The sequence below is a fragment of the Phaethon aethereus genome (genome assembly GCF_964289735.1).
Source record: "Phaethon aethereus genome assembly, chromosome: 3".
Taxonomy (NCBI): domain Eukaryota; kingdom Metazoa; phylum Chordata; class Aves; order Phaethontiformes; family Phaethontidae; genus Phaethon; species Phaethon aethereus.
The window spans coordinates 116,045,705-116,069,282 of record NC_138576.1 but is presented as its reverse complement, the minus strand read 5'-3'; the positions used below and the strand labels follow the sequence as shown (position 1 = coordinate 116,069,282).

The 23,578-nt window shown below is 53.1% G+C and overlaps 3 protein-coding genes across 3 annotated transcripts in view; 1 reads left to right on the top strand and 2 right to left on the bottom strand.

Annotated features, from left to right (window-relative positions):
* Window positions 1-1,234, bottom strand: part of LOC309403934 (phosphofurin acidic cluster sorting protein 2-like) — a gene marked incomplete at both ends in the record, with an annotated part of 70,089 nt that extends 68,855 nt beyond the window's left edge. The window contains one exon of the mRNA XM_081998234.1: window positions 1,059-1,234. Within this exon, the coding sequence (XP_081854360.1) occupies window positions 1,059-1,234 (176 nt within the window). The remainder of the gene's footprint in view (window positions 1-1,058) is intronic.
* An 8,112-nt stretch (window positions 1,235-9,346) lies between these two features.
* Window positions 9,347-10,285, top strand: LOC309403940 (transmembrane protein 121-like; the record flags this gene model as incomplete). Its single annotated transcript, XM_081998242.1, has 1 exon — window positions 9,347-10,285. One exon carries the CDS (start codon window positions 9,347-9,349, stop codon window positions 10,283-10,285), a length of 939 nt encoding a protein of 312 aa, XP_081854368.1.
* A 3,159-nt stretch (window positions 10,286-13,444) lies between these two features.
* On the bottom strand, window positions 13,445-23,377 carry RRP36 (ribosomal RNA processing 36). Its single transcript, XM_081998244.1, has 7 exons — window positions 23,084-23,377; window positions 17,494-17,632; window positions 15,376-15,442; window positions 14,404-14,508; window positions 14,207-14,281; window positions 13,974-14,091; window positions 13,445-13,739 (listed from the first exon to the last, which is right to left on the bottom strand). The coding sequence occupies exons 1-7, from the start codon at window positions 23,361-23,363 to the stop codon at window positions 13,600-13,602; spliced, it is 924 nt and encodes a 307-aa protein (XP_081854370.1). The 5' UTR covers window positions 23,364-23,377; the 3' UTR covers window positions 13,445-13,599.
* Between the last annotated feature and the right edge of the window lie 201 nt (window positions 23,378-23,578).

The following is a 23,578-nucleotide window of genomic DNA, read 5'->3' as shown; positions in this document are numbered from 1 at the left end:
ACTCCCGACCCATCTGGCCACTCAATCACCAAGTTTCTCCCTACAAATACATCAACCTTCTGAAGCCCTTTCACAAAGGCTGGTGTTCTCCTGCCCTACAGGAAATATTACTTTTTCCCTCTTGAATTTTATGCCTCTAGTTTTTGTGCAGCACTTGAATACATCACTTGTAGGCAACACACCAGAGCCCAGAGATACATGGATCCAGAGTGACTTCCTGAATCTGCCCGTTAACTCTCATGAGAAGACCAATGATCAATGTCTGGTAAGATGAGTGGCCCAAAAGCCACCTAGCTCATTAACACAACCAGCACCTCCTGGCCCCAAGACAGGTCCTTGCATTCTTCCCATAGGCACATCTAGCCCAGACATATCCTTAACCATATAGTCAGCAATAACATTTACACCATTCAGCTTGTCTTCCAACTCTGCCAGAGGTACAACTGTGAGTTCAGCTGACAGCACAGTGAATCCTTTTGGTTATTACCTATGTTCTGGAGTGCAGGTGACACAGGTAACCCCACAGGCGCACGGATGCCAGGTGGCCACTACCTGGCTTCAGGGGACCAGCTGTAAGGCCATCTTCAGCGGCAAAGAGGCAGCTTTCAGAAGCAGTACGGCCGCAATGATAGACCCCGCTATCATCGAGATCTTCCATGGCCATCACGGCAGGCACTAGCCAGAGGCCGCAACATGGAGTCAACGCAGCCGCGGTCCGGTACTGGAACACCCAGCCCCGCCGGTCCTCAGTGCTGCCTCTGCTCGCACTGGAAGCGCACCAGGCGGCACGGTGGGGGAACGGCGGCCGGGGTATCCGTTCGCCGCGCATCCATCCTCCGGCTGGGGCAAGGCCCAGCCGCCACCGAGGGGACGCGGCCCCAGGCGCAGCTCGGCCCGGCGGGGCAGGGCTGCTGCACGGGCCGCCGATCCCAGAGGCGCGGGAGGGCCGGCCGGGGACTGCCTCCCCCCGGCCCGTACCATCCCCGGCCCCGGGATCACCAAGGCCCTCACAGCGGAGCGGGACGGCCTCCGGCGGGGCCCCGGGCAGCGCGGCTCACCTGGGCACGCAGCTCGGCGCCGAACGGTCGATCTCCCACGTCGCGAAGAGGTTCATGGGCACCGGGACCGGCCCGGGGCCGGCCACCGACATCGCCGCCGCAGCCCCGCTGACCACCGCCGGGGGCCCCGCGGCGGGGGCCGAGCCCAATGCTCCGGCTGCCGCCGCCGCCGCCATCCCGCCGCCGCCGACACTGGCGATGGGGGGGCGGCCCGAGACCCTCGCCTCAGCGCCGGCCTCCGCCTCGGCGCGCGCCCGCTCGCTCGCGCGGCGGGGCGGGCCCCGGCGTCCCGCGGACGCCAACCGGAGCGTGGCAGGGCGCGGCGGGGGAGGTCTGTGACCAATCAGAGTGTGGCTAGGGCGCGGCTTGCGGCGGAAGACGAGCCAATCGGAGCGGGGAAAGGGCGAGGATGGCGACTTTGGCAACTAGCCAATCGGAACCGAGAGAGCCGTGGCCGGAGAAGCCAGTAGCCAATCGAAGGGAAAAGAACGCGGCCGCCGGGGAGGGGCCAGCCAATGGGAACAGCGTCGCTGCTCCTGCTGGGGAGGGGTTGTGGGCGTGGTGGCGATCCCTTTAAAGCGCAGCAGCCTCAGCCCGCGCGATCTCGCTGAGGGGTGCGGTCGGGCGCGTGCCCGCCCGGCCAGGGCCGCGGCCTGCTCGTAGGGTTGCCATGGCAGCGCGGAGCCGAGCGGCGGGGCCGGGCCGCGCTGCGCTGCTGCCCTCCCCACTCCGGGGCGCCGTCTTGGGCGGGCGGGGGCTCAGGGCCGCGGCAGCGGCCGGTTCCCAGGCGGCTGAGGGGGGGTCCCCGAGAGCTGGTTCAGCTCCCGGCTGCGGAGTTGCTGCGCCGGGGGCGGCGGGTGAGGGGTTGCCGCGGGGAAGTCTGCCAGAGTCCCCGGGGCGATTACAAGCTTTCGGCTGCTTTGGGGAAGGGGGGTGTGCCTGGGCCCCATGGGGACTGGGTTGACGGAGTGACTGGAAGCAAGAACGGGTGAGCAGCACGGCAGGTCAGCGGCTGGATGTGAGGAGGAAATGACCTTCAGTGTGCCAGAGTGGGCTGGGCAGGGAAAATGAAGACCCGTGGGCCTGCGGAGTTGAAGCTAAAAGCGAGACAAGCCTTGCAAAAGGAAGCTGACCGCTAAAAATTGACCCTTCCCTTAAAACCCCTGGGAACAACGACCCAACAGAGCATCTGTAGGGCCAGCATGGTGTGCAGGGGTAGAGCTTAAGGCAAGCCTGTGGCACAGAAGCTGAACAAATGCATTGCTGTGGTGCTGTTCTAGCAGGTGGCAAGGATCCCCTCCTGGAACTCAACTTTAGCAGGGCCTTAGCAGAGTGTCTGTCTGAAATGGCCCTGCCTCTGGAAAAATGGAAAAGGAACAGTACCAAATTGTCAGAGCAGGGTGATGCTGGCTAAGGGATCCTGAAAGGCAGAGATGAACTGGGAGCTGCAGTGCTCCTCATTTAAAACTACCTGAAAAGAAGTGGCCAAGTCAATAATGGACAAGCCACAAAATAAAGAGAAGCCCACAGCTTCTGCAGGGACCACGCCAGGACCTGTGCTGTTCAATATACTCAGCAGTGATGGAGTTTTCCATTGATGTAGTCTCATTCCAGGCAGACTGTAAAATGTGGCTTATGATAGTGGAGGGATTAGGATTTCAGAAGTGGGAGCAGCGCAAACTTTCAAAACAGTATAAAACATCCACAGTTTCTACTGTGGATCTTGAGCACAGCACTGATGTTTTCAGAATGTAAGCATTTAGGGGTCATTTTCCTGAATACTGATGTCTAATTTATAGCCTGTCCCTTGGACCTCTTCTTTTTACTTGCATTTGTCAGTTCTACATTTCATCAGCTATTGATCTTCAAGTCTCTCAAGAAAGATGCAGGTATTCACATCAGCTTTCAGCTTAATGAGGTGAATAATCTGAACCATCATCAAACTTTTCCACCTTGCTCTCTGCCTGCTTTCCTAGTCCATTTCTGCATCTGATGGACAGCACAGATCTCAGCACAGAGTTGCCCAGACCTCCTGTCTTGCTTGCAAAACAGCTTGTTTGCTGCTTCAATGCATTATCCTTCCTTTAAGGAAGTCATTAATCCATGACAGGACCTTTCCTTTCATTCTTAACAGCCTTGGTTCTCCAAGAGCATTCGCTAAGGGGTCTTAGCAGAGGCTTTTGTGGAAGTCCAACTGGATCAGGGATGAGCTGCCTTTTCATAACATACTTCAGAAGAATGTGAAAACCTTGTTTTGCAGCAGGAGAGAATCACGTGATGGTCATGCTGGCCTGGCCTTATCTCAGTATTTCCACACATCATGATTTTATCTCAGCTCAGCTAAGTATCATCATTGCCGTTCCCCAAAAGCAGCTGACTGCTCCAGAGGACCCTGCTAGATCTGGGAGCTTGATCCTTCCTTAGAAAACCCATTGCAGTGCCTCCCCAGCTGTTTGTTTTCATCCATTTGCCTTCCAGTATTAGTCACCATTCCCAGCTCTTTGTGTGGTACTTTAATAGTATTGAGTGCTCCAGGCTTTCAGGAATGCCCTTTAACTTCCAGGATGCCAGAGGCACCTCTCTGCTCAGCCCAAGGCAGCCTGGTGAAGTGACAGCCCTTGAACATAGCCTTCCAAGCAGCCCCCAAGGGCTGGCAGCCCTGTAGCTCTCCTGGGCCACCTCTCTGATGTGGGAGGGCTGCTTCTTCCCTGCCTTCCTAAAGGACACCCATCACTTCCAGCCACCTCTACTCTGCTCTGTGGCTGTGCCACACCTTATGATCTCTGATGCTTCTTCAGAGCTGTTGAAGCTCTCAGCATGGTCCCCAGGTCACAAATGGCGCTTCCCCATTGCAGCCACCACTTGCAGTTTCTTGCTGACGAGCTTCCTCCCTTTCCTGCATTTCCCTTGGAGGGATGTTCAATGAGATTGAGGTGGATTTCTTTGTCTCTCTTCCTTTCAGCCTCTTCCCTTTAAATACCTCTATCCTTAGTGCAGCTCACTTGTTTGTTTCAGCCTTCTGGCTTTTGTACTGATGGATTTATGCATTTGTTCTCAGGCTGTTTCAATATGCCTTGTTTACAAGGGGGCTTGGCTACACAGCCTGCTCTTAATTTTTTTCTATCTTCATGTTATATTGACTTTGTGCCTACAGCATGAACTACCCAGAACTGTGCTCTTCCACACATGGTGGCTTTTCCCTGTCTTTGGGGTCAAATTTTTCCTGTGTTTTTCATTGTAAGTACCAAAGTCTGGTTACCTTTCAGCGTAGAGAGCCTGGTAGTGTCATCGTCTCATTCAGCTGCTTCCCCACCTCCTCTCAAGCTGAGACCTTTCTGTGTGCCAAGCACCAGCTGAGATTTTCTTCACTGTGGATATGATCTTTGAGCATATCACAGAAAGCACCCAGGGAACCCTTGCTCTTTAGCATCCAGGCAACCAGCTTGAAATATGCCTCCAAGAAACCCACTTTTTTTTTTTTCCTGTGTGTCATGCTACCTGAATGGACCATGGCCACCAGCTTCTCCCCAACTTCTCCCTGGCACTTCAATACTGTTTAGAGACCTTGTAGCAGCCAGTGTCTTTGTCCTTGGCAGACAAGCCACCACAGTGTCCCCCTGTATGTTTGTCAAGTCCACGCAGGGCACCTGATCCCTTTGGGCCAGCACTTTTCTCAACCATGCTGTTCCTGGAAAAGCCATGTGTCACCTTAGCCTTTGCACCCAAGGTTGAGGTGCAGCAAGACACAGCAGTGGCTCAGGAGTGGAGCATTTCTCTTCAATACAGATATCCCTCTCAAACCATCATGGTTTTAGCTGTAAGAGCACCTTTCATGGTGCAAAGCCGTGTTTTCTCCCTTGTGACCACAGCCTGCAGGCCTCTGCTGCCAGCAGCCCCAGCCCGGAGTGGTGGGAAAGGGTGCTGTTCTTGGCACCAGGCCCAGCCCGGGCAATGTGGGGCTGAGGGAGCTCACTCCATGGTGCTGGGGGTGTTCTGACTACAGCTGGGATGTTCAAGGGGACTCTGGCCTTAGGGCCTGGGTGGGACAGGTGGATGCTGCCGGTCACACACAGCCCCCCATGACAAGGAGCCAGGATGGCATTGTCCTGAGCAGGCTGCCACTGACCTGCAGTGGCTGTGGCACAAGCAGCCATTCCACAGGCTGTTTTGTGGACCTTGTTCCGATTAGGCCTTTTTGTGATGTTAAAGTACTCTTCAGCACCCTGTGATCCTTCACTCAGAAGCTGTTCCCAGTTTGTTTTTTTTTAAACTGTCTTCCTGAAGGATGCCCATCAGTTCCAGCTATTTCTCACCCTCTGCTCTATGGCCAGGGCCTGGGGGCCACGAGTCTCTCTTATAGCAACTGAAGCTCTCACTATAGTCCTCAGGCCACTGCCAGCCTTTCCCTGTCACAGCTACTGCTTGCCTTTCCTTGCTGACAAACTTCCCCTGCTTCCTGCAGTTCCCTTTGAGGATGTTCAATGTGACTGATGGATTTCTCTGGCTCTCTCCCAACAGCCTTTGAGTGTGTTGCAGTCACTGCCCTAGAAGGACTCTTCAGTGATAACGGTGGGGTGCATTGTCCTAGGCAGCACAGGGTTAAGCTGAAGATGCTTTTCCTCCCAGGTCTGAAGCCAGCAGCAGCCAGGGAGCAGCTATCTGCCTGGGAACCCTGATGTACCCTTCTTTGGTTCCCTTCCGTTTTGTCTCTGATCACAGCTGCATCCACTGAACTCTGGTACCCTGGTTCCAGCATCATGTTTTAGAGAAGCACATAACTATCTGCTCTTGCTCTCGTTCCTTATTTTTATGTATGTGCCTCATTAAAGCAGCTCTTTTCTGCTTCCCACGCAAATGTTGTCACCTCCTGTCCTAGCCTCTAGCAAAGACTCAGGGGTTTTATGATTCCAGCCCAGGGATGAATCATCTCTTTAGCCCCACTGCTTGACAGCTGCCTCCAGCACCTCTCTCCTACCTCTGTCACATGGGTATCTCTGTGGTCACCTCCTGGGTGCCTCCATGGACAGAGACCCTTTGCTCCTCCCTACAGCCTGCAAGAGACTGCCCCGATACTGAATGAGAGCTGGTGCTTCTGTGTCCAGCAGGAAAGATCTAGGCTTTGTTTCTGTGCTGACTTCCCCTCTCATGCTTCACAGTGCTCTCCATTCAGCTTGAGCTGCAAGGTCTCCTTTCCTTTTTGGAGGCAGGTTGCTTTGTCTGCTTTGTTTCCTCGGTCTTCCAGCCTTTCTGGAGATTGCTAGTTTTTCCAGGACTAGGAGAATGATCCCACAGCCAAACACTTTACCTTGTTGCATGTCTCTAACCCAGAGCTCTACTCCCTTCACACAGGCCCTCCACCTGCCTGCATAAGCCAACTCACTCTCACCACAGGACACATGAGCTGAGCCTGGGTGCTGGTACAGTGTTTCCATTTGCCATGGACACTACAGGCCAGATTGGTGCCCCAGTTCCTGGTGCCACCCAAGATGCCTCAAGGCATCAGATACAACAGGGGACTTATGGCTACCCTGCCAGCAGCTGGAGGTGAAGTGGCACTCAGCAACTGTGGCTGGCACTTGTCCTCTCACTCAGGTCTATGCCTGGTTTTGCTCTTAGCCCATCTCCAGAGCGCCTCCCCATCTTCCAAAATACATATATTTACAATGAGCACTTCAAAGTCAGAGTGGAAATATACTGGAAAAAATCTTCCCTGTGTAGCTAAGACCTAAATCAATTAGAAACAAGCTCAGAGTTAAATGCAGTAAACTGCTCAAGCTGATACAACAGCATTTGCAGAGAGGGCTGTCCACCAGGGCAGGGGAAATTTTGCCTTCCCTGGCCTGGTTTACCTGCACACCAGCCCCCAGCTGTGCCCAGCCCAGCTCTCCCAGAGTCCTGCAGAGCTAGAGCTGAAGCTTTCTAGGACCCTGCAGACCAGCACGGCCGGGTGCCTGGTGATGGGGTGCAAGGGTTCCCCTGCCTGCTCCACCAGCAAAGCCCCCGCAAGGAGGGGTCCCACTGGGCAGCCAGTGGGCAGGACCCTCTCCAGCCCACGCTTCCCTGGGTGCCCCAGGTTTTCCTGGGGCCTCCCCTGGGCTGTGGCAGGGAGCACCCACAGGCCTGGAGGGTTTGGGTCTGGAGGTAGCCGGGCAGAGGGGCCGGGGCACGAGGAGGCCGTGGGCCCCCAGGGCGGCAGCTGATGGGGTCAGGAGAGGAATGGGAGGGTTGCCCGGGCGGGGGAACAAGGGGCGGCGGCGCCCCCGGAGCTGCCAGAGGAAGGCGGGCCGAGGGAACCAGGGCAAGAGGGGGCGGCGGGCGGTGCTGGGCACTCCGGTGAGGCGGGGGCCGCCGCAGTCCCCGCCCGCCCGCCGGGAGGGGCCAAGCGCCGCCGCTGCCGCCGGCACCGCAGAGCCGCCGCCGGGACGCGCCGGGCGATGCCGCGCCGGGCCCGGGGCAGCCGCCGGGGCCCCGCCGCCGCCGCCGCCCTGCCCCGGCGTCCCGGGGAGCCGCCCGAGGTAAGCGCGGCCCGGGCGAGGGGGTGGCGGGCCGCGCCGGGACCCTTCTCGTGTCGGAGCCTCCACGGCCGGCGGGCAGGGCCCCGGTCAGGCCCGGCCGGTTCGGGCTGCCGCCCCTCGGCGGACAGGGGCCGGGGGACAGGCCGGGCCGGGGCGTCCATGTGCCCATGCACTCCGAGGGGACGCAGCCCGCGGTGGGTTGCGCTTTGCCGTGGCAGGAGGCAACGTGGGGGCGACCCCAGGGTGGGCGTGGGGGCCGCTAGGCCCCGTTGGTCAGGTGGGGCAGCCTGGTGCGCTGGGCTGTCTCTGGCTCCCCCGAAGGCTTGACAAGGCCGTGGGATGAAATGCAGGAGAGACCCCAGCCGTGTAGCACATTCCAGATGTGCCACATCCACCAGTTCTGCCGTGCCCGCCAGTCTTTGATCCCTCTGCCTGTGGCAGACTTAGGCTTCACTGCCCCCATCAACGTGCCAGGATGCTTCAGGGCCCAGGGATGCACAACTGCGCAGGGCACCGGCTCCCTTGGCCACAAAGCAGAAGTTCAAGTAGCTTGGGCCCAGGGCCCTCTGCCGTTGGTGTCAGCACCAGGAGCATCAGTGTGCAGGGGTGACCATTAACCACACAGCCTCCATCCACCTCCCAAGTGTTTGCTCCATGGTCAAGTGCCACCCGCACACTGCCCACCAGGTGACCAGGATGGTGTCCCAGGGGCCCTGCATGGCCCAGGTATGGCTGAGCCAGCTCTGCGTAGACAGCCATTGTGCAGTGCCACACAGCAGGCCAGCTTCATCCTCCATTTCAGCCCAGGGGGCTGGCTCCCCTCCAGAGCAGCTGCTGAGCCATGCCCAGTAAGGCCTCCAGCTCCATCCTCCCTCAGTCTCTGGCAGCAGCTGCCCACAGCTGTGCTTGGCCAGTGGCAGGGAGACTGACAGCCCCGGTACCATCCAAGGCAGGCAGGGTGCTTTTGGGGACCATGCTTTTCTCTGCACCAGCCTGGGAAAGCTGAGCATCCAGCTGAAATTGAGGTCCTGTTGCAGAGCTCCTTGTGTCCTGGAGCTGTGTCTGGTGCTGCTTTTCCTTGCTTTGAATTTATCATGCTGGGGCAGGTTGGGCATGAGCAAACAGCTGTAGGCAGAGCTCTTAGGGAGCAGGAGGCTGAAGGAAACTAAAGATGTTGGGCCAATTTCTTCCCTCCCACCACACAGGACAGCCAGGCTAAAAATAATCCTTTGCCTCATATTATGCATGAAAATAAAGGAGATTAAAAAGAGAGTGGTTCTGGATCATAGCAGTTAAGGACCTGCTTGGGTTAAAATCATAGATTTTGTTAAAAGCAAAGATTGTGAACCTTGGAGGGGAGAATATAACCAGTGCCACTGTCTGGGAAATCCCATGGAAAATAAGGCATGTACCCTTCACAGTGGCAGAGACTAATCAGCGTGATGAGCTACTGAAAGAGGCAGTAGCATCCCAAGTACCTGAAGGCTGTCCAGCCTGCCCCACCATATTCCCATATGCAACCTAGGAGCTGGGTTTCAGCCAGCATGTGCCTCCAGGATGGCCTGGCCAGGAGTCTCAGGAGTACTTTGGCTAGGAGTCTGCAGGTTTGGAACAAACCAGGCACATAGGATGGGAGAAGAGTCTATGAAACCCCCCATCTTTTCAGCCATCCACAGCTGTTTGGGGAAGGGGGGGGGGGGAGGGGAGCGCAGAAAGGTGCCCAAGGGGAATCCCAGCAACTTCCTGATGGCCCTGCCTGTTCCTCCATGCAGGATGGTTCCCCCACCACCTGTCAGCAAGCCCCACGTGTGCCTCTCCACTGTGCTAATCATGACCAGCCTCGTCCTCATGGATGCCTACCTGGTGGAGCAGAGCCAGGGGTCCAGGAAGCTGGGCATCTGTGTCATGGTAGCAGTGGGTGACGTGTGCTTCTTACTGGTGCTCCGCTACGTGGCCATCTGGGTTGGGGCAGAGGTAAAAACAGCTAAGCGGGGCTACGCCATGATCCTCTGGTTCCTGTATGTCTTCGTTCTGGAGATCAAGGTCTACTTTGTATACCAGAATTATAAAGCTGACCGGAAAAGCCTGGATCTCATAGCCCGCAAAGCACTGACTTTGCTGCTCTCCATCTGCATCCCAGCCCTCTACGTGTTGTTGGTGGCCACAGAGCACATGGAATATGTCAGGACATTCAAGAAGAAAGAAGATCTCCGCAACCGCCTCTTCTGGGTCATTGTGGACATGCTGGACGTGCTGGACATCCAGGCCAACCTGTGGGAGCCCCAGAAGAAGGGGCTGCCGCTCTGGGCTGAGGGCATCATGTTCTTCTACTGCTACATCTTGCTGCTGGTCCTCCCTTGCGTGTCCCTCTGTGAGATCAGCATGCAAGGGATCGGCATCATGCCACACCGGATGATGCTGTATCCAATGCTGAGCATGCTCACTGTCAACATCACCACCATCTTCATCCGAGGCAGCAACATGGTCTTCTTCAGGGATGCCCGTGTCTCCAGCATCTTCATGGGCAAGAACATGCTGGCCATTGGGCTTAAGGTCTGTATGTTTGTGCAGTACCAGCGGCACCGGCACCACACGCCCCTGGGGCCAGACCTGGCCCTGCAGCACAGCACCCAGACCCAGCCCTCCACAGGGCTGCATAAGTCCCGGGACCAGCCTGCCTGCCCTGAGGAGCTAGCCCAGGACAACACATGACAAGCCAGCAGGAACCACAGCCTGGGCACCGCTATGTCTGGCTGTACCTGCAAATCCGAAGTGGGCTGCTGAGCTCCCCACCTGGACAGAGGACAATGACCCTGCTCCCTCCTTCCCTGGGTGAAGCTGCTTTGGTCCTGGAGGGAGGCATGGGAAGGCCCCACCCATAGCAGCCTCCATAAGGCTGCAGAGCAGTTTGGGACCTCAGCACCCCACCAAGTGAGACGGGCAGCAGAGCAGAGGAGGACAGGTTTGCCTGCTGCACACCATGTCTGGCTGGGGCCAGGCAGCCCTACCCTGCACCAGGCTCCCCCCAACCCATGCTCCCTACGCAGCACCGCCCTCTGGCCAGCCAGGGCTCAGGCTGGGGGGCTGCACAGGGACACCGCAGGTCACCCGCTCTGCTGTTGTTGTTGGCCCTGGCTCCAGCTCAGTGCTTGGCAGCAGCCTGCACCCCACTGCATAAGCCAGGGTCCCCGTGCTGGGGGAAGCAAGACCCGGGCCTCCCCCACCTGCCAGCTGCAGGCCTGGGAGCGGCCAGAGGGGATGACTGTCCTTTTTCATATCTCCCTCTTTGCAATAAAAGACCTGAGCCCTGCAGCCTCCTCATGTCTGTATCCCTGCTGGCAGGCAGGTCCCCCCAGCTCCCATGGGTGCCTATCCCTCATGTGCACTTGGATGTTCCTGCTGTGGCTGCAGAGCACATCGTAGGTGGGGGACTTGCTCAGTGACTGCCTGGGCCTGGGGAGAGCATACCAGGCACCTGGGTCTGAAGCCATTCCTCCTGGCCAGCAGTTGGGAGAGGAGAGGCAAGGTCCTTGTGAGAGTCTGGTGGGAGTATGTGTGGAAGCTTTGTCAGCCACCACTGCCTGTGCAACCAGCTGCAGTTGTATCAACTGGTGCCAGTCATGCCCAGTGGCTGCTGTCCCCAGGGACACCCATAGCAAGTCCCCAGACTCCACCTGGAGGGACACCAGAGCAGGTCTGGCAGAGACACACCGCTGAGACAGCATCAGAAACAGAAGAAAATAACCCAACTGACTCATTGAGGCTGGGAGGCCATGGGGAAGAGCAGCTCCTCTGGCAGTAGAAAGCTCTCTGGCAATGTTGGAAGCATTTCCTCCTGTTGGAGCTGGTATTGCCATGCTGCTGCATGCCCCTAACACTCAGTACCAGCACAACACTGGCTGAGCTGGGCAATGCCCCAGGGCTTCCCTTGCTGTGAGGTACTGAGTCGAGGAGCTGGCTGGGAGACAGGCCCGTAGACTTGATGTCCTCCTTGCAGGCAAACACACAAACCTCAACAGGCAGGAGCTATTTGGCTCCAGAGGGGCAGGAGGGGAAAGCAGGACCCACTCTGGGGGTACACTATATTTGTTTCCTGCTGGGTAGGACCTACCAGCAGCTGAGGAAGGGGACATATGGACTCAGGAATGCTGCCCCCCAAGCTGCCCCTGGCAGCAGCCACACAGTGGTAAGCACCTCCAGCCTGTCCAGGCCTCAGTCTTCTTCCCTTCTTGCATTAAAGTACAGGTTTGTTCAGCTTTGGATTAAAAAATGAGAGCATAAAACAGCAGACTAACACCACAAAGGGGTGAGAATAGCCTTGGGCTTTGGTGCTGCCACACCATTCCCAAGGTAATTCTGCTCTGAAGGCACAAGGATGTGGCAGACTCTGCATCCCATGTCAGGAGGCAAGAAGAAGAGGAAGCAGCAGTCAGGCATAGTGCAAAGCAGTAAGCCACAGGCCAGTTAAAGACAGCTGAGGATTTCCACATGGTCTCTAGCCAAGCCAGCACATCTCATTTCTACCACCTTCCCCCAGTTACAGTAAAATCTGTCACCAGAGCAGAACTCACATCACCCACAGGAACTGCAGTGGAGGCAGATGCTTCAGCAACACCCTCTAGGTGGGCATGATAGCATTGCTCATCATCCCATTTCTTGCTCATTGCAAGACCTTTTCCCCAGGCCCCACAGACCAGCTGCCCAGCTACCCACAGCACAGCTGTGCCCAGGGAGCAAGCTGCCATGCAGAGCTGAGGCACTCTCCCAGCACACACTATGACCTGTTGGACAGACTGTCTGGGTCACATCTGCATCACCTCCTTGTCAGCATAGCCACAGGAGATGGGGGCAATTGGGGTGAGGAGAAACAAGAGAGCTGGAGGTCAAACAATGTCAGGACAGAGGCATTAACTCCACGAAATTTGAACACTTTTTGACTGTAACAGTACTGACACTGGGAATAAAGGAGAAACTAAGGTATTTTATTTCATAAAGAATCAGTTTCCTAGAAGCACTAATAGCCCTGCAGGGACTGCCTTGAGAAGCCAAGAAGAGAGGCAGCCCTGCTGGAGAGATCCCCTGCAGAGTACCTGAACACAGTCAGCAGGGTGCCTTGGCTGCAAGGAAGGCCAGCCACACCCGGGGCTGCATCACCAGGGCGCAGCCCACAGAGGGGCATGATCCTCTCTCCTTTACTCAGCACTTGTGAGACTACATCCAGATACTGCATCCAGGCTGGACCCCCAGAAGATAGATGCTGGTCCTCTGGGCTGACTCCAGTTGAGGATGTGAAAGTTGTCAGAGGCTGGAGCACTGCAAGGAAAGGCTGAGGGAACAGGTTTATTCACCCTCAGGAAGAGAAGGCTTTGGGGAGACCCTAACAGCACCCCTTTCCTCCCACCCCAGATGTATTACAAGGCTACCATGAAGACTGAGCTAGGCACCTCACTGAGAACAAGACAATGATTATGGACTAAAACCAGGCAGGTTTCCTGGAGGAGGGGAAAAAAAAACTTCAACTTGAAACAGTGGAGCAGGGGCCAAGAGAGGTGATGGCATCTGTCCTTGGACATTACCAGACCCAACTGAAGAAGCACTGGGCAACCTGGTCTGAAGTCAGTGCTAGCCCTGCTCCGAGCAGGCACTGTACCAGAGCCCTCCCACCTGAGGTCCTTTCCCACTTCAGTTGGTCTCTGGTAAGACCTGGAGTAGAGCCAGCAATGCAGGGTAGGGCTTGTGCTGTCCTAGCTACAGGAAGAGATGAGCAGGTGCAAGGACAGAGACAGCTGTCAACACCATGTGCATCTGCATGACAGACTTGTCACCACCCAGGCATGGTGTAAACCACAGACAAAGAGGGCATTTCATCTACAAAAAGCATTATTTCCTTCAGTTCAGCCTCTGCTCTGCTGCCTAACAGCATCACTGTACAGCGAAAGGCAGATACTGGGGAGACAGCCGTCTTCCAGGCCTGGCCAGGGCAGAGTGAGTCCCAGGTGCCAGACAACAGCATGTCTGGCCAGCAGTCACAAGTTCTTCTGTGAGGGCAGACGGCGCTTATCTTTGATGGCATTCCTCTTCCTCTTCTTGTTCAGGAAGCTCTCCAGTTTTCCACTCCTCTTCAGCTCTGCATACTTCTCAGCTAGGTCCAATTTCCGCTTCTCAGCTGTTGAGGAGGGGAGCAAGGTTTTAAACTGAAGCCTGAATCATCTCTACACACCAGCCCCTTTTCACCTCTCCCTCCTTGGCTCCAGGCCTGGCTTTTCCCTTGAGTACCTGTGCTAGAACAATCCCTCCACAGCTCTGTGGAATATTATGGATAACTCACTTCCAGTGCTTGGAGCCTGTCAGCAGTACTCCCTCTAGGTCTTCCTACAGCATGTTCACGCTGAAGACTTACATTTCTTTAGGAAGAAGGGTTTCTTTCCCTGCTTGGCCAATTCCCTCTGTTGTCTCTTCAAAGACAGTTCCCTCTCCCTCAATTTCTGCTGTTTTTTCTGTGCCTGTTCTTGCTGTGTCTGTACAGAAAAGATGGCCTGTGTCAGCAAGTGTCTGGCAGACCTCATGTCACACATCCCCTCCTCTAGTACACTGCCTCACAGGAGAGGACCCCCAGTGCTGCAGTGAACTCACCATGCGGTTCAGGAGCTGCTGGAGTCTCTCCTTCTGCTCCACGTTCCGGCATTTTTTCAGCTGCTTCTGAATCATCTGAAGAAGAGAGCAGAAAGCTGCATGACTGCCTACCTACCACCTCCACTGTAAAAGGCCTTTGCAGAAGCTGCCCCTGCCAAGCAAGGTTCTTCTGGCCAAGGACAGGCACACAGCATCACCTCCTTCTCCTGCTTCTTGATGCTGTCCAGGAAGCTGTACGTCTTCATAAATATTTCAGGCTTATACTCTCCAGACAGGTCATCAAATCGAGGGTCTCTGTGGACCTGAAGGCAGGGAAGGCGAAGGTAAGAGCTGTGGCCAGGATTACCTCGTTAATAGCCTGCTTACTCTCCTTCCATGATGGATCAGACCTTGCCATTTTTTTTTTTTACTAGAATATTATGCACCCACCATTGAAAACATCTGCTGTTGGCAAAGACTGAGTCCAATAATCAAGGTGCCAGTCCCACACAAAGTCATCATGCCTGCACCCAGTCTACCAAGCAAGAGACATTTCCATATAGAAGTCTACCACCCAGGAGTAGCCAGTTCAAGGAATAGCAGCTTGAGTGCTGCCTCCAAACACCTGCAACTCCCAGCCCAAGAGCTGGCTGAACATGTGTTGTCAAGGTGATCGATTTGGAAATTCAAACCTATCTAGATTTCCAGATTACGTGGGTCAGGTCATACAAAAAGACAGAGACAAAAAGAGATCTCTAACTGGGGAAATTAACATATTAAGATGATCCATCAATGATAAGTCAAAGTTATATCCAGACTAGAAACTAGATGGCCATTTGAACTTCCAATGTGGTAAGTACTGAACAGCGACCATAGCTTGCTATACAATTGTCATTGGTGGCAGCCATTACATCTTCTAGACACACTGGGGTCTCAAATGCTTGAGTTACTCCTCAAGTTGTACATTATGCAAGGCAGCAGATTATACAGAGAGCTGTTACTCCTGCACCCAATCTTGTTCTCCCCAGAGACGCATTAGCACTACCTGTGCTCACCAGACAGTGGTCCAAACCCTATCCTCCAGAACAGACACAGGCTGTGTCATCTTCAGCAGCCCCGTTACCATGTCTGTGCCCTATTATAATCGCTAAGGGAAGTCATCTCCTGAACTGGGGAGGGGGAGCACCCACCTTCTTTGTAACAGGGATGACTTGTCGCAGAAAAGGTACAGGCTTCTTGGCAGACATCTCCAATGGTCTGAAAAAAGAGAAAAATGTACTTAAGAGGAGGAGAGGACAGAATGAGGCTCAGGCTAATGTGTCAGAATGTTAGCCAGACCCTCAGGAGAACATTACTGCACAATGTCAAAACAGCAGACCCTCCCACTCAATCCGCACTATGATACCTACAGAGAGCAAAAGAGGTGACTGTCAAGAACCAGACAAGACTACTGCAACCAAATATCTATAAACACATGGTTAAAACAGTCCCACACAAGACTTCATACAGCCCCACTTGCATCAGTAAATGCGCCATACTCAATTATTTGTCTCCATGTTTTCATTCATCATGCAACCACCCTCTTCTATTCCTGGCCCACCAGCTCATCCACTCTTGACTAATACACTGAAAGGTGAGATCAAAGTTGGGAATCTCTGCACTGACCTGGTAGTTACAAAGACAAGCCAATTCTACTGTGGCCAGGCTCATTGAGAAAGCATACCGTAACACAGGTAAAGAAAAGCTCACCCCCTAGGAATAAGGGCTGTACAGCTTATGGTACATATCCCAAAAAAGACTTTGCAGCGAATCAGGACCATGAGGACCATGGTGACAACCAGTTAAATGAACAAGTTCTCCTTGCAACACAGGCCTTTAGAGCTTGATGCTTTAGGTGTATGAGGGGGACAGTATAAAGTGGGAGAACTCCTCATATTACTTGGATGCTGTGTTCTGCGACTTGTCAGTACATCAGGTAAGTTATTAGAAACATGAAAAGACCTGTGAACCACCTGCTGAGAGTACCCACAACATGGGCATTATACCCACATTCAGCAACACAACAACACTGTGGCAGGAACATAAACAGCCCCACAGGTGTAAGTATGTTTTCCAAATCCCACTTAGGGCAGTGTTCAGTGTATTTTCATGCCTGCTGATGTGGCTAACACCCCTCTAGAATGCTCTCGAGTCGGCTTTACACAGCACCGCTGAAGCTAGCTCAGTTCCAGGGGATTTCCCTGAAGTTCTTTTTTTTTTTTTAAGAAGCTCACTTCCATGAGAAAAACATGAGAAACAGCATGTGGGATTTACAGTGATGCATCATTTAAAGGATTAGGGGAATTAAATAAAAACAGAATTATGCAAACTGTGTGGCAGAAATAGAAACACTGTACAAAAATGTTGCACTATGCAAAATCCCCCAGACTCTTCAGTAAAAGGTAAAGCAGAAACATTATTCTAGTAACTGTTTACGGCAGAAGAAACATGTATTCAGCAGAGATTGAGAAATAGGTTAGGGTATGCCAGTGTAACAGAGGAAACATGCTCAAATTACTTAGATAAGACCCTGAGGACTGAAAACCAGCTAGCTACTGGAAATAAAGGGTAATGGTACAGCAATTACCAGTGGGGGCCTGTGGAGGACTGTAAAAATACCTGATAGTTTTTGTTGTGTGACTACACAAATGTGAATACATTTTATAGCCACCACATCAACAGCACCTACAAAGTATGCAAATAGGAGATGCAAAGACCACTGAAGACAGGAAAAAGTTTGTAACAGTAAGTGCTGCAGAGGCAGTGGGGCAAATGAAAATCAACACAGACAAGCCGCAGATGAGACAACAGCATAAGGATGAATGAAATTCCAGAACAATTGCCTGCCACTGCAACTCCAGGCAGTGGGAGCCAGGCAGAAGATGCTGATAAGCTGGAAGGGGTTTAGAAAGCAGGGTAACTATTTCAGGGCCCAGGGGACACAAGTAAAGCACTGTCATACAACTTAAAAAAGAGAAGCATACCATGCCATGTGCCTTAATACAGAGGATATAAAGGAACTTATTTAATTATCAAGTAACAGGTGGCTGCTGGGGATTTGATCAGGATAGGATATTAAGAGCTCTCAAACAGCAACAGAATACTGCCAAATGAAAAACTATAGTGAAAGGCATTATTGTGTAGCACATTAAAGAAGATCTACACAAGCTCCAAGGCAATGGCAACACTGTGAAGAGCTCCCTGCATAACTTCTGGAGTGCAGAGGGCACACATGCACATTCTTCTGATCACAAAAGAAACATCTTTACCCCTTTTTGCCTTGTTGCTGCTTCACCATAGCTTTGGTAGGTTTTGCAGTTTTCTTCCCACCAGTCACCTGCTTGCACAGTCTTGTTCTCATGTCACTCTGCACCTGCAGTAGTTCCTCAAAAGACATGTGAAATTGATCTGGAAGAGAGCATAGGACACATCTGAACTTAACAGCTTCTCAAAGGCACTTCCCACCCCAAATTCCACCAAGAGGGATGTCTCTGAGCCTGACACAGTGACATGAGCACAGTGGTGCCATCCCTCTACAGACTCTTCTTGTCCTATCGCCTTTAGATGTGCATGATCACATCTCACACCATGAGACCAGCCAGAAGGTGCAGGAAAACTACGTGGCCTGTTCACCCTGTCTGTTAAGACTCAGAGACAGTCTCTCCCCACTGCACATCTGCCATAGCTCTGCTCAGTCTGCAACAATTGAAGCAATTCCCATGGCAGAGCCTCCTCAGCACCCCAGAGACCTGTAAATCCACACATTCAACCTTCACCATCTCACTACCAACAGGCACAGCTTATAGCCTGACTCACTGGGAGAAGCATGAAGCACTTTCATATTCTAGCCCTGCTGTGAGCTCTCCACAGTGCTATTTACACCTTGTGTTTCATAAAATATTCCTTCTGTCCTCTGACTGCTGACTAGAAGACCAACACAAACAAAAGAAACAGCAAAACCAATTCTATGCAAAGTGCTGATGAATGCACAAGATATTATTCTGAAATTTTCTATTGCTACGTTTCTTTAATATCCCTCAGTGACAGTGATCTTTATCACTTCTTGTAACCACAATATAAAAATATTATCAACAATTCTTTCTGGATTTACATCTCTGGGTGTTCAGGACTAGCAATCCGTAAACATTTCTTAGTGCAGCACTTTGATATGCTCATTCCATTCTCTGCATGACAGTAGGGGCAAGAAGGAACAGGAGGGTTTGCATTGGCTCCCTTCTGATAAAGTCTTGGTCTATGCACATGGTCTTTCTAAGCCTTTGCAATACTATGTATTTGGCACAAAACACCCCAACTGTGGCCTAGCAAAACCAACCACATCCCACCTGTGGTGGGCTGACACTAGTTGGACTCCAGATGCCCACCAAAGCCAGCTGCTCTATCACTCCCTCCTCAGCTGGACAGGGGAGAGAAAACATAATGAAAGGGTTGAGATAAAGGCACAGAGAGATCACCCACCAATTACCATCACGGGCAAAACAGACTTGACTTGCGGAAAATTAATTTAAATTACTACCAATCAAATCAGAGTAAGGTAAGAAGAAATAAAAACTAGATGTTAAAACACCTTCCCCCCCACGCTTTCCTTCTTCCCAGGCTCAACTTCACTCCCAAATTCTCTACTTCCTCCCCACCCAGCAGCACAGGGAGAGGGGGAACCAGGGTTGTGGTCAGTTCATCACACACTGTCTCTGCCACTCCCTCCTCCCCTGCTCCAGCATGGGGTCCCTCCCACAGGAGACAGTCCTCCATGAACTTCTCCAACATCAGTCCTTCCCAACAGGCTGCAATTCTTCATGAACTGCTCCAGCCTGGGTCCCTCCACAGGGTACGGTCCTTCAGGAACAGACTGCTTCAGCCTGCGTCCTCCACAGGGTCACAAGTCCTGCCAGCAAACCTGCTCCAGCCTGGGCTGCTGTCTCCATGGGGCCACAGGTCCTGTCAGGAGCCTGCTCCAGCACAGGCCTCCCACAAGGCCACAGCCTTCTTCAAGCATACACCTGCTCCAGCGTGGGGTCCTTCACAGGCTGCAGGTGGAGATCTGCTCCACCGTGGACCTCCATCAGCTGCAGGGGGACAGCCTGCCTTAACACTGTCTTCCCCGCAGGCTGCAGGGGAATCTCTGCTCTGGTGCCTGGACCACCTCCTCCCTCTCTTTCTTCATGGACCTTGGTGTCTGCAGAGTTGTTTCTCCCACATGTTCTCACACCTCTCTTCAGCTGCTGTTGTGCAAGTTTTTTTCCTCTCATCTTAAATACGTTATCTCACAGAGGCTCTACCACCTTCGTTGTTAGAGCCGCTGGCCAAGGCTGAGCCAATCAGACATGGGGAAGCTTCTGGCATCTTCTCACAGAAACCATCGCTGTAGCCCCCTCCTGCTACCAAAACCTTGCCACACAAACCCAATACACTGCCCCATGACACAAGGTTTCTGCATGCCCTGCCCAAATCTGCTGCCAAATTCAGGAAACAACATGAGGTCAGTCATACTGGCTCAGGGCATGGACTCATCATCCCAGTCACTCATCTTCACAATAACCAAGACTTTCTGCTTCAGAATCTACTCCCATCATCCAGAAAATATAACAAGCTGCCTCAAGCAATGTTTTCTTTTCGCTTGTTCTGAACACCCAGGAACCAGAGTTGAACTCTGTCAACACTCATTAGTCCTCCGAGGAGGGTTAAGGGAACACCATATATCCAGTTTGCTGCACAAGGGACAATGGAAATGTGAAAATAGAGCACTATTTCATTACACTGCTTCCCCAAAACACCCTTCCCACTTATCTTACTGCAGTTTGATATCCACCCTTGCTTGGGCTCCTACAAATGCTCTCTATCTTCTTAGAGATGACAGCACTGTCACCCTTTCTGATCTCCCTCAGGTTCTCCATCTTTCCCGTGTCATTCTTGTGCAAACACTTATTGCCTGCCTGCCCAGAACGTGAAGTCACCTTCAGACCAAAGAACTGTGCCCACATTGAGGTAAGAGCTGAGAGCAAGCAGTTCAGCAATTTAAAGTAATCACACTGTTGGGGTTCACAAGGACTTAAGAACACCAGTAAATTCTAGGACTTGGCCCAGAGCATCTGCCACTACACTATTCAAATTCAGCACAGATAGCTTTAGACTGCTGCACTGTAGGAAAAAATCTGTGCTAATTATACAGGTTATTGGGGTACAGAGCAATTAATCACTATATAGGGAAATATTTGAGTATCACTGAAAACACTGAAAAAGTATCACCGGACAGACAAATGAAATACTCTGAGCAAGGACAGTCAAAAAGGCAAAGAAAGCATTAAAGGAAAGGAAGAATGATGTGGAAGCTACTCTTAACATTTCATGAAGACAGACGAAACACCATCACTTGCACTACAATACTCCATCTAGCTGCAATTCCAAAACAATACTGTTAAAATAGCAAAGGCTTACAAGATGTCAATGAAAACAAAGACACCATATAAAGAGAAGCAACATTTAGCGAAGGATTAGAAAAAGAGATTTGGTATAAATCAGACAAAGCAAAGACATGCAGAGCTTGCACTGATAAAATATTTCAATACTGGTATGGGATACCAGACCAGACTTGACCACCCAAAACCTAACGGGCAAAGTGCTTTCAACACAGTAGTAGTAGGATGTATTTCATGGACTAATACCTGTTTGTAGGAGACTGAATTAGCCACTCACGTTGATAAAAGCATCATTTGACATCAGCATAAAAAAAAGAAGCTTGTTTTGGGGCAGAAGTGAATGGTCCCAGCAGGCGCTCACTGCTGGGAGGCAGGTTTGGCAACTGTGTTTGTGTGACAAGGTTGCTAGCTTCCTGCTCCGAAGTGGCTGGTCCTGTCCCTGGCCTCTACACAAGAAGAGTTCATGATCCTTAAAAATCTGTGCTGACGGGTTGTCCATCAAAATACTTATTAAAAGACAGGATTAGCTTACTTTCCTTGTTTCTTGCATTCTTTCTTGACACTTTAATTTCACATTTTTTTCATTCCTTTTCCCTCCTAGAATATAATCTACCTTTTCTGTACTGTCTCTACAGTCTATTTCATCTTCCCTTCTGCCATTTTTTCCCTTTCTCCATTTTGTGGATTGTTTCCTCTCTTTTCCACCTCTTGCTAAACTACTGTCATCTGCTGATAGCATGGGCATTTCCTGCTAACCAGCACAGCCTCCCCAAGTTTCTTCTCTTCCTGCAGACTCCTGTGACACATGGACACCTTATATCTTTCTCAGCTGAAGCTGTTGGGAACTATACAACCTGAGGAGCACATCAAAGAGTGTTCAGGATGAAAAAACAGATGGCCTAAGAAAAGGCTTGTATCCACCCAGGCATTCCCCACTGAGACAAACTTAGTGCTGGGCTCCAGCATGTCCAAAGAAGGGCAACAAAGCTGGTGAGGGGTCTGGAGCACAAGTCTTATGAGGAGCGGCTGAGGGAACTGGGGTTGTTTAGTCTGGAGAAGAGGAGGCTGAGGGGAGACCTTATCGCTCTCTACAACTACCTGAAAAGGGGTTGTGGCGACAAGGGTGTTGGTCTCTTCTCCCAAGTAACCAGCAATAGGACAGAGGAAATAGCCTCAAGTTGCACCAGGGCAGATTTAGATTGGATATTAGGAAAAATTTCTTCACCGAGAGGGTGGTCAGGCATTGGAACAGGCTGCCCAGGGAGGTGGTTGAGTCACCATCTCTGGAAGTGTTCAAAAAACGTGTGGATGTGGCACTTCAGGACATGGTTTAGGGAACATGGTGGCGCTGGATTAATGGTTGGACTTGATGATCTTGAAGGTCCTTTCCAACCTTAGTGATTCTCTATAACTACTTCTGTTCCAGAAACAAGACTACAAAGGGCCCAGGCACATGGTAAAATCAAAACTGCTATTCCCGTTCACATCCAGCTGTGGAAAGGGTGACGACTGTCAGTGGCCTTCTCTCTGAGGTTTGCTAAAGCTCGCCATTAGGAGAGGAAAACAAAATACCTACAGACTGGGGGGGGGGAGCACACCACTCACCCTTTCAAGACTACCTCTAGATGAGATGCGCCTCCCCCTCACAAACACAGTAAGGAGACTCCTCTCACAAGACAACCAGTAACTTCTCACACCTGTGACACACCATGCCATACCATGTATTTGACACTGTTTAATACTGATGCCCATTCCCTCACAATTGTTTTCAGGGGCCTTTGACATATTTCTCGTAAGGTTTTTGTTCTCACCTTGATCATTTTAAGACAAGGAAGCCACATTGCATACACTGCTACAGAACAACCGCCTTGACACACTGAACCTAAGCACGACCGCTGTTGCCACAGCTACACACCACCTGGTTCTTCCAGTTTACCTGTCCTGTTGAGGACCTTTCAAAGCTACTATCTACCTAAATTTGCACAGAGCAACTGTCCTTGAGAAGATGTGTGAGATCTTCCGCACACAGGGAAGGCGACTGGGGAAAAGAGAGAGAGGCCTCTGTAAGTTTTTGCTCTAGTGGACTCTCCAACCGAAACTCTGCTGCTGATTCCAAACTCATCCTCTGAGCAGAGCGGGTGGGGGAGGAAAGCTGCAGAAGGACAGAGCTGTAACACGGCAAGGGACGAAGCCAGTTCGTTTCCCACCGAACGGGTGGCCGTGGCACCCCAACCACGTCGGGAGACATGCTGCAGTCAGGGTGACGCCATAACTGAAGCTGCGCAGGCCGCACCACCTCGCCAGGCCTTCGGACCTTCCGAGCGGCCCCAGGAGCGCCTCCGAGGAGGGCGGCAAGGCCCCAGCTGGAGACCTTCCCGAGGGCGCTCCCGCCCCGTAGGGCCCACCTGAGCGGGGCAGCCCTTACCTCTCCCGCCAGCCCCCGCCGCCTCCGCGCCGCTGCCCGCGCCCTCGGCCCCCGGGGCGCTCCCGCTCTCGTCACTGTTGCTGCTGTCGCCGGAGCTCTCGCCCTCCGCCGCCTTCAGCCTCCCGAGGGGCTGCTCCGCGGCCGCCAGCGTCCTCCAGCGCAGCGGCCGCCGCGGACACCCCGCCGCCGACTCCTCGTCCTCCGCGGCAGCGGCTCTGCTCCATCCCGCCGCCTGGGCCCATCGTGGCCGGCCCCCCGCGGCCTCCTGACGCGGCCGCATCGCCGTCCGCTCCAGCAGCGACGCGCAGCGCCGGGGCCCCACCCCCTCAGGGCACCGCTCCCGCACGGATCCGCCGCGAGCCGGCAGCAGACGCGGTAGCAGCGCGGTAAGGGCGCAGAGCGCACGCGGAACCGGAAGTGGCGGGGCGAAGATCGGCGGGGCGAAGATCGGCGGCGCACACGAGACAGAGACAGGCGCGTTGGGAAGGGCGTTTA

Coding starts and splice junctions, on each gene's coding strand:
- RRP36 (XM_081998244.1), bottom strand. CDS start 23,363: ATGCGGCCGCGTCAGGAGGCCGCGGGGGGCCGGCCACGATGGGCCCAG. Junction 14,509..15,375: donor TCATCCCTGTTACAAAGAAG/GTGGGTGCTCCC, acceptor CCCTGCCTTCAG/GTCCACAGAGACCCTCGATT. Junction 14,282..14,403: donor TCAAGAAGCAGGAGAAGGAG/GTGATGCTGTGT, acceptor TCTCTTCTTCAG/ATGATTCAGAAGCAGCTGAA.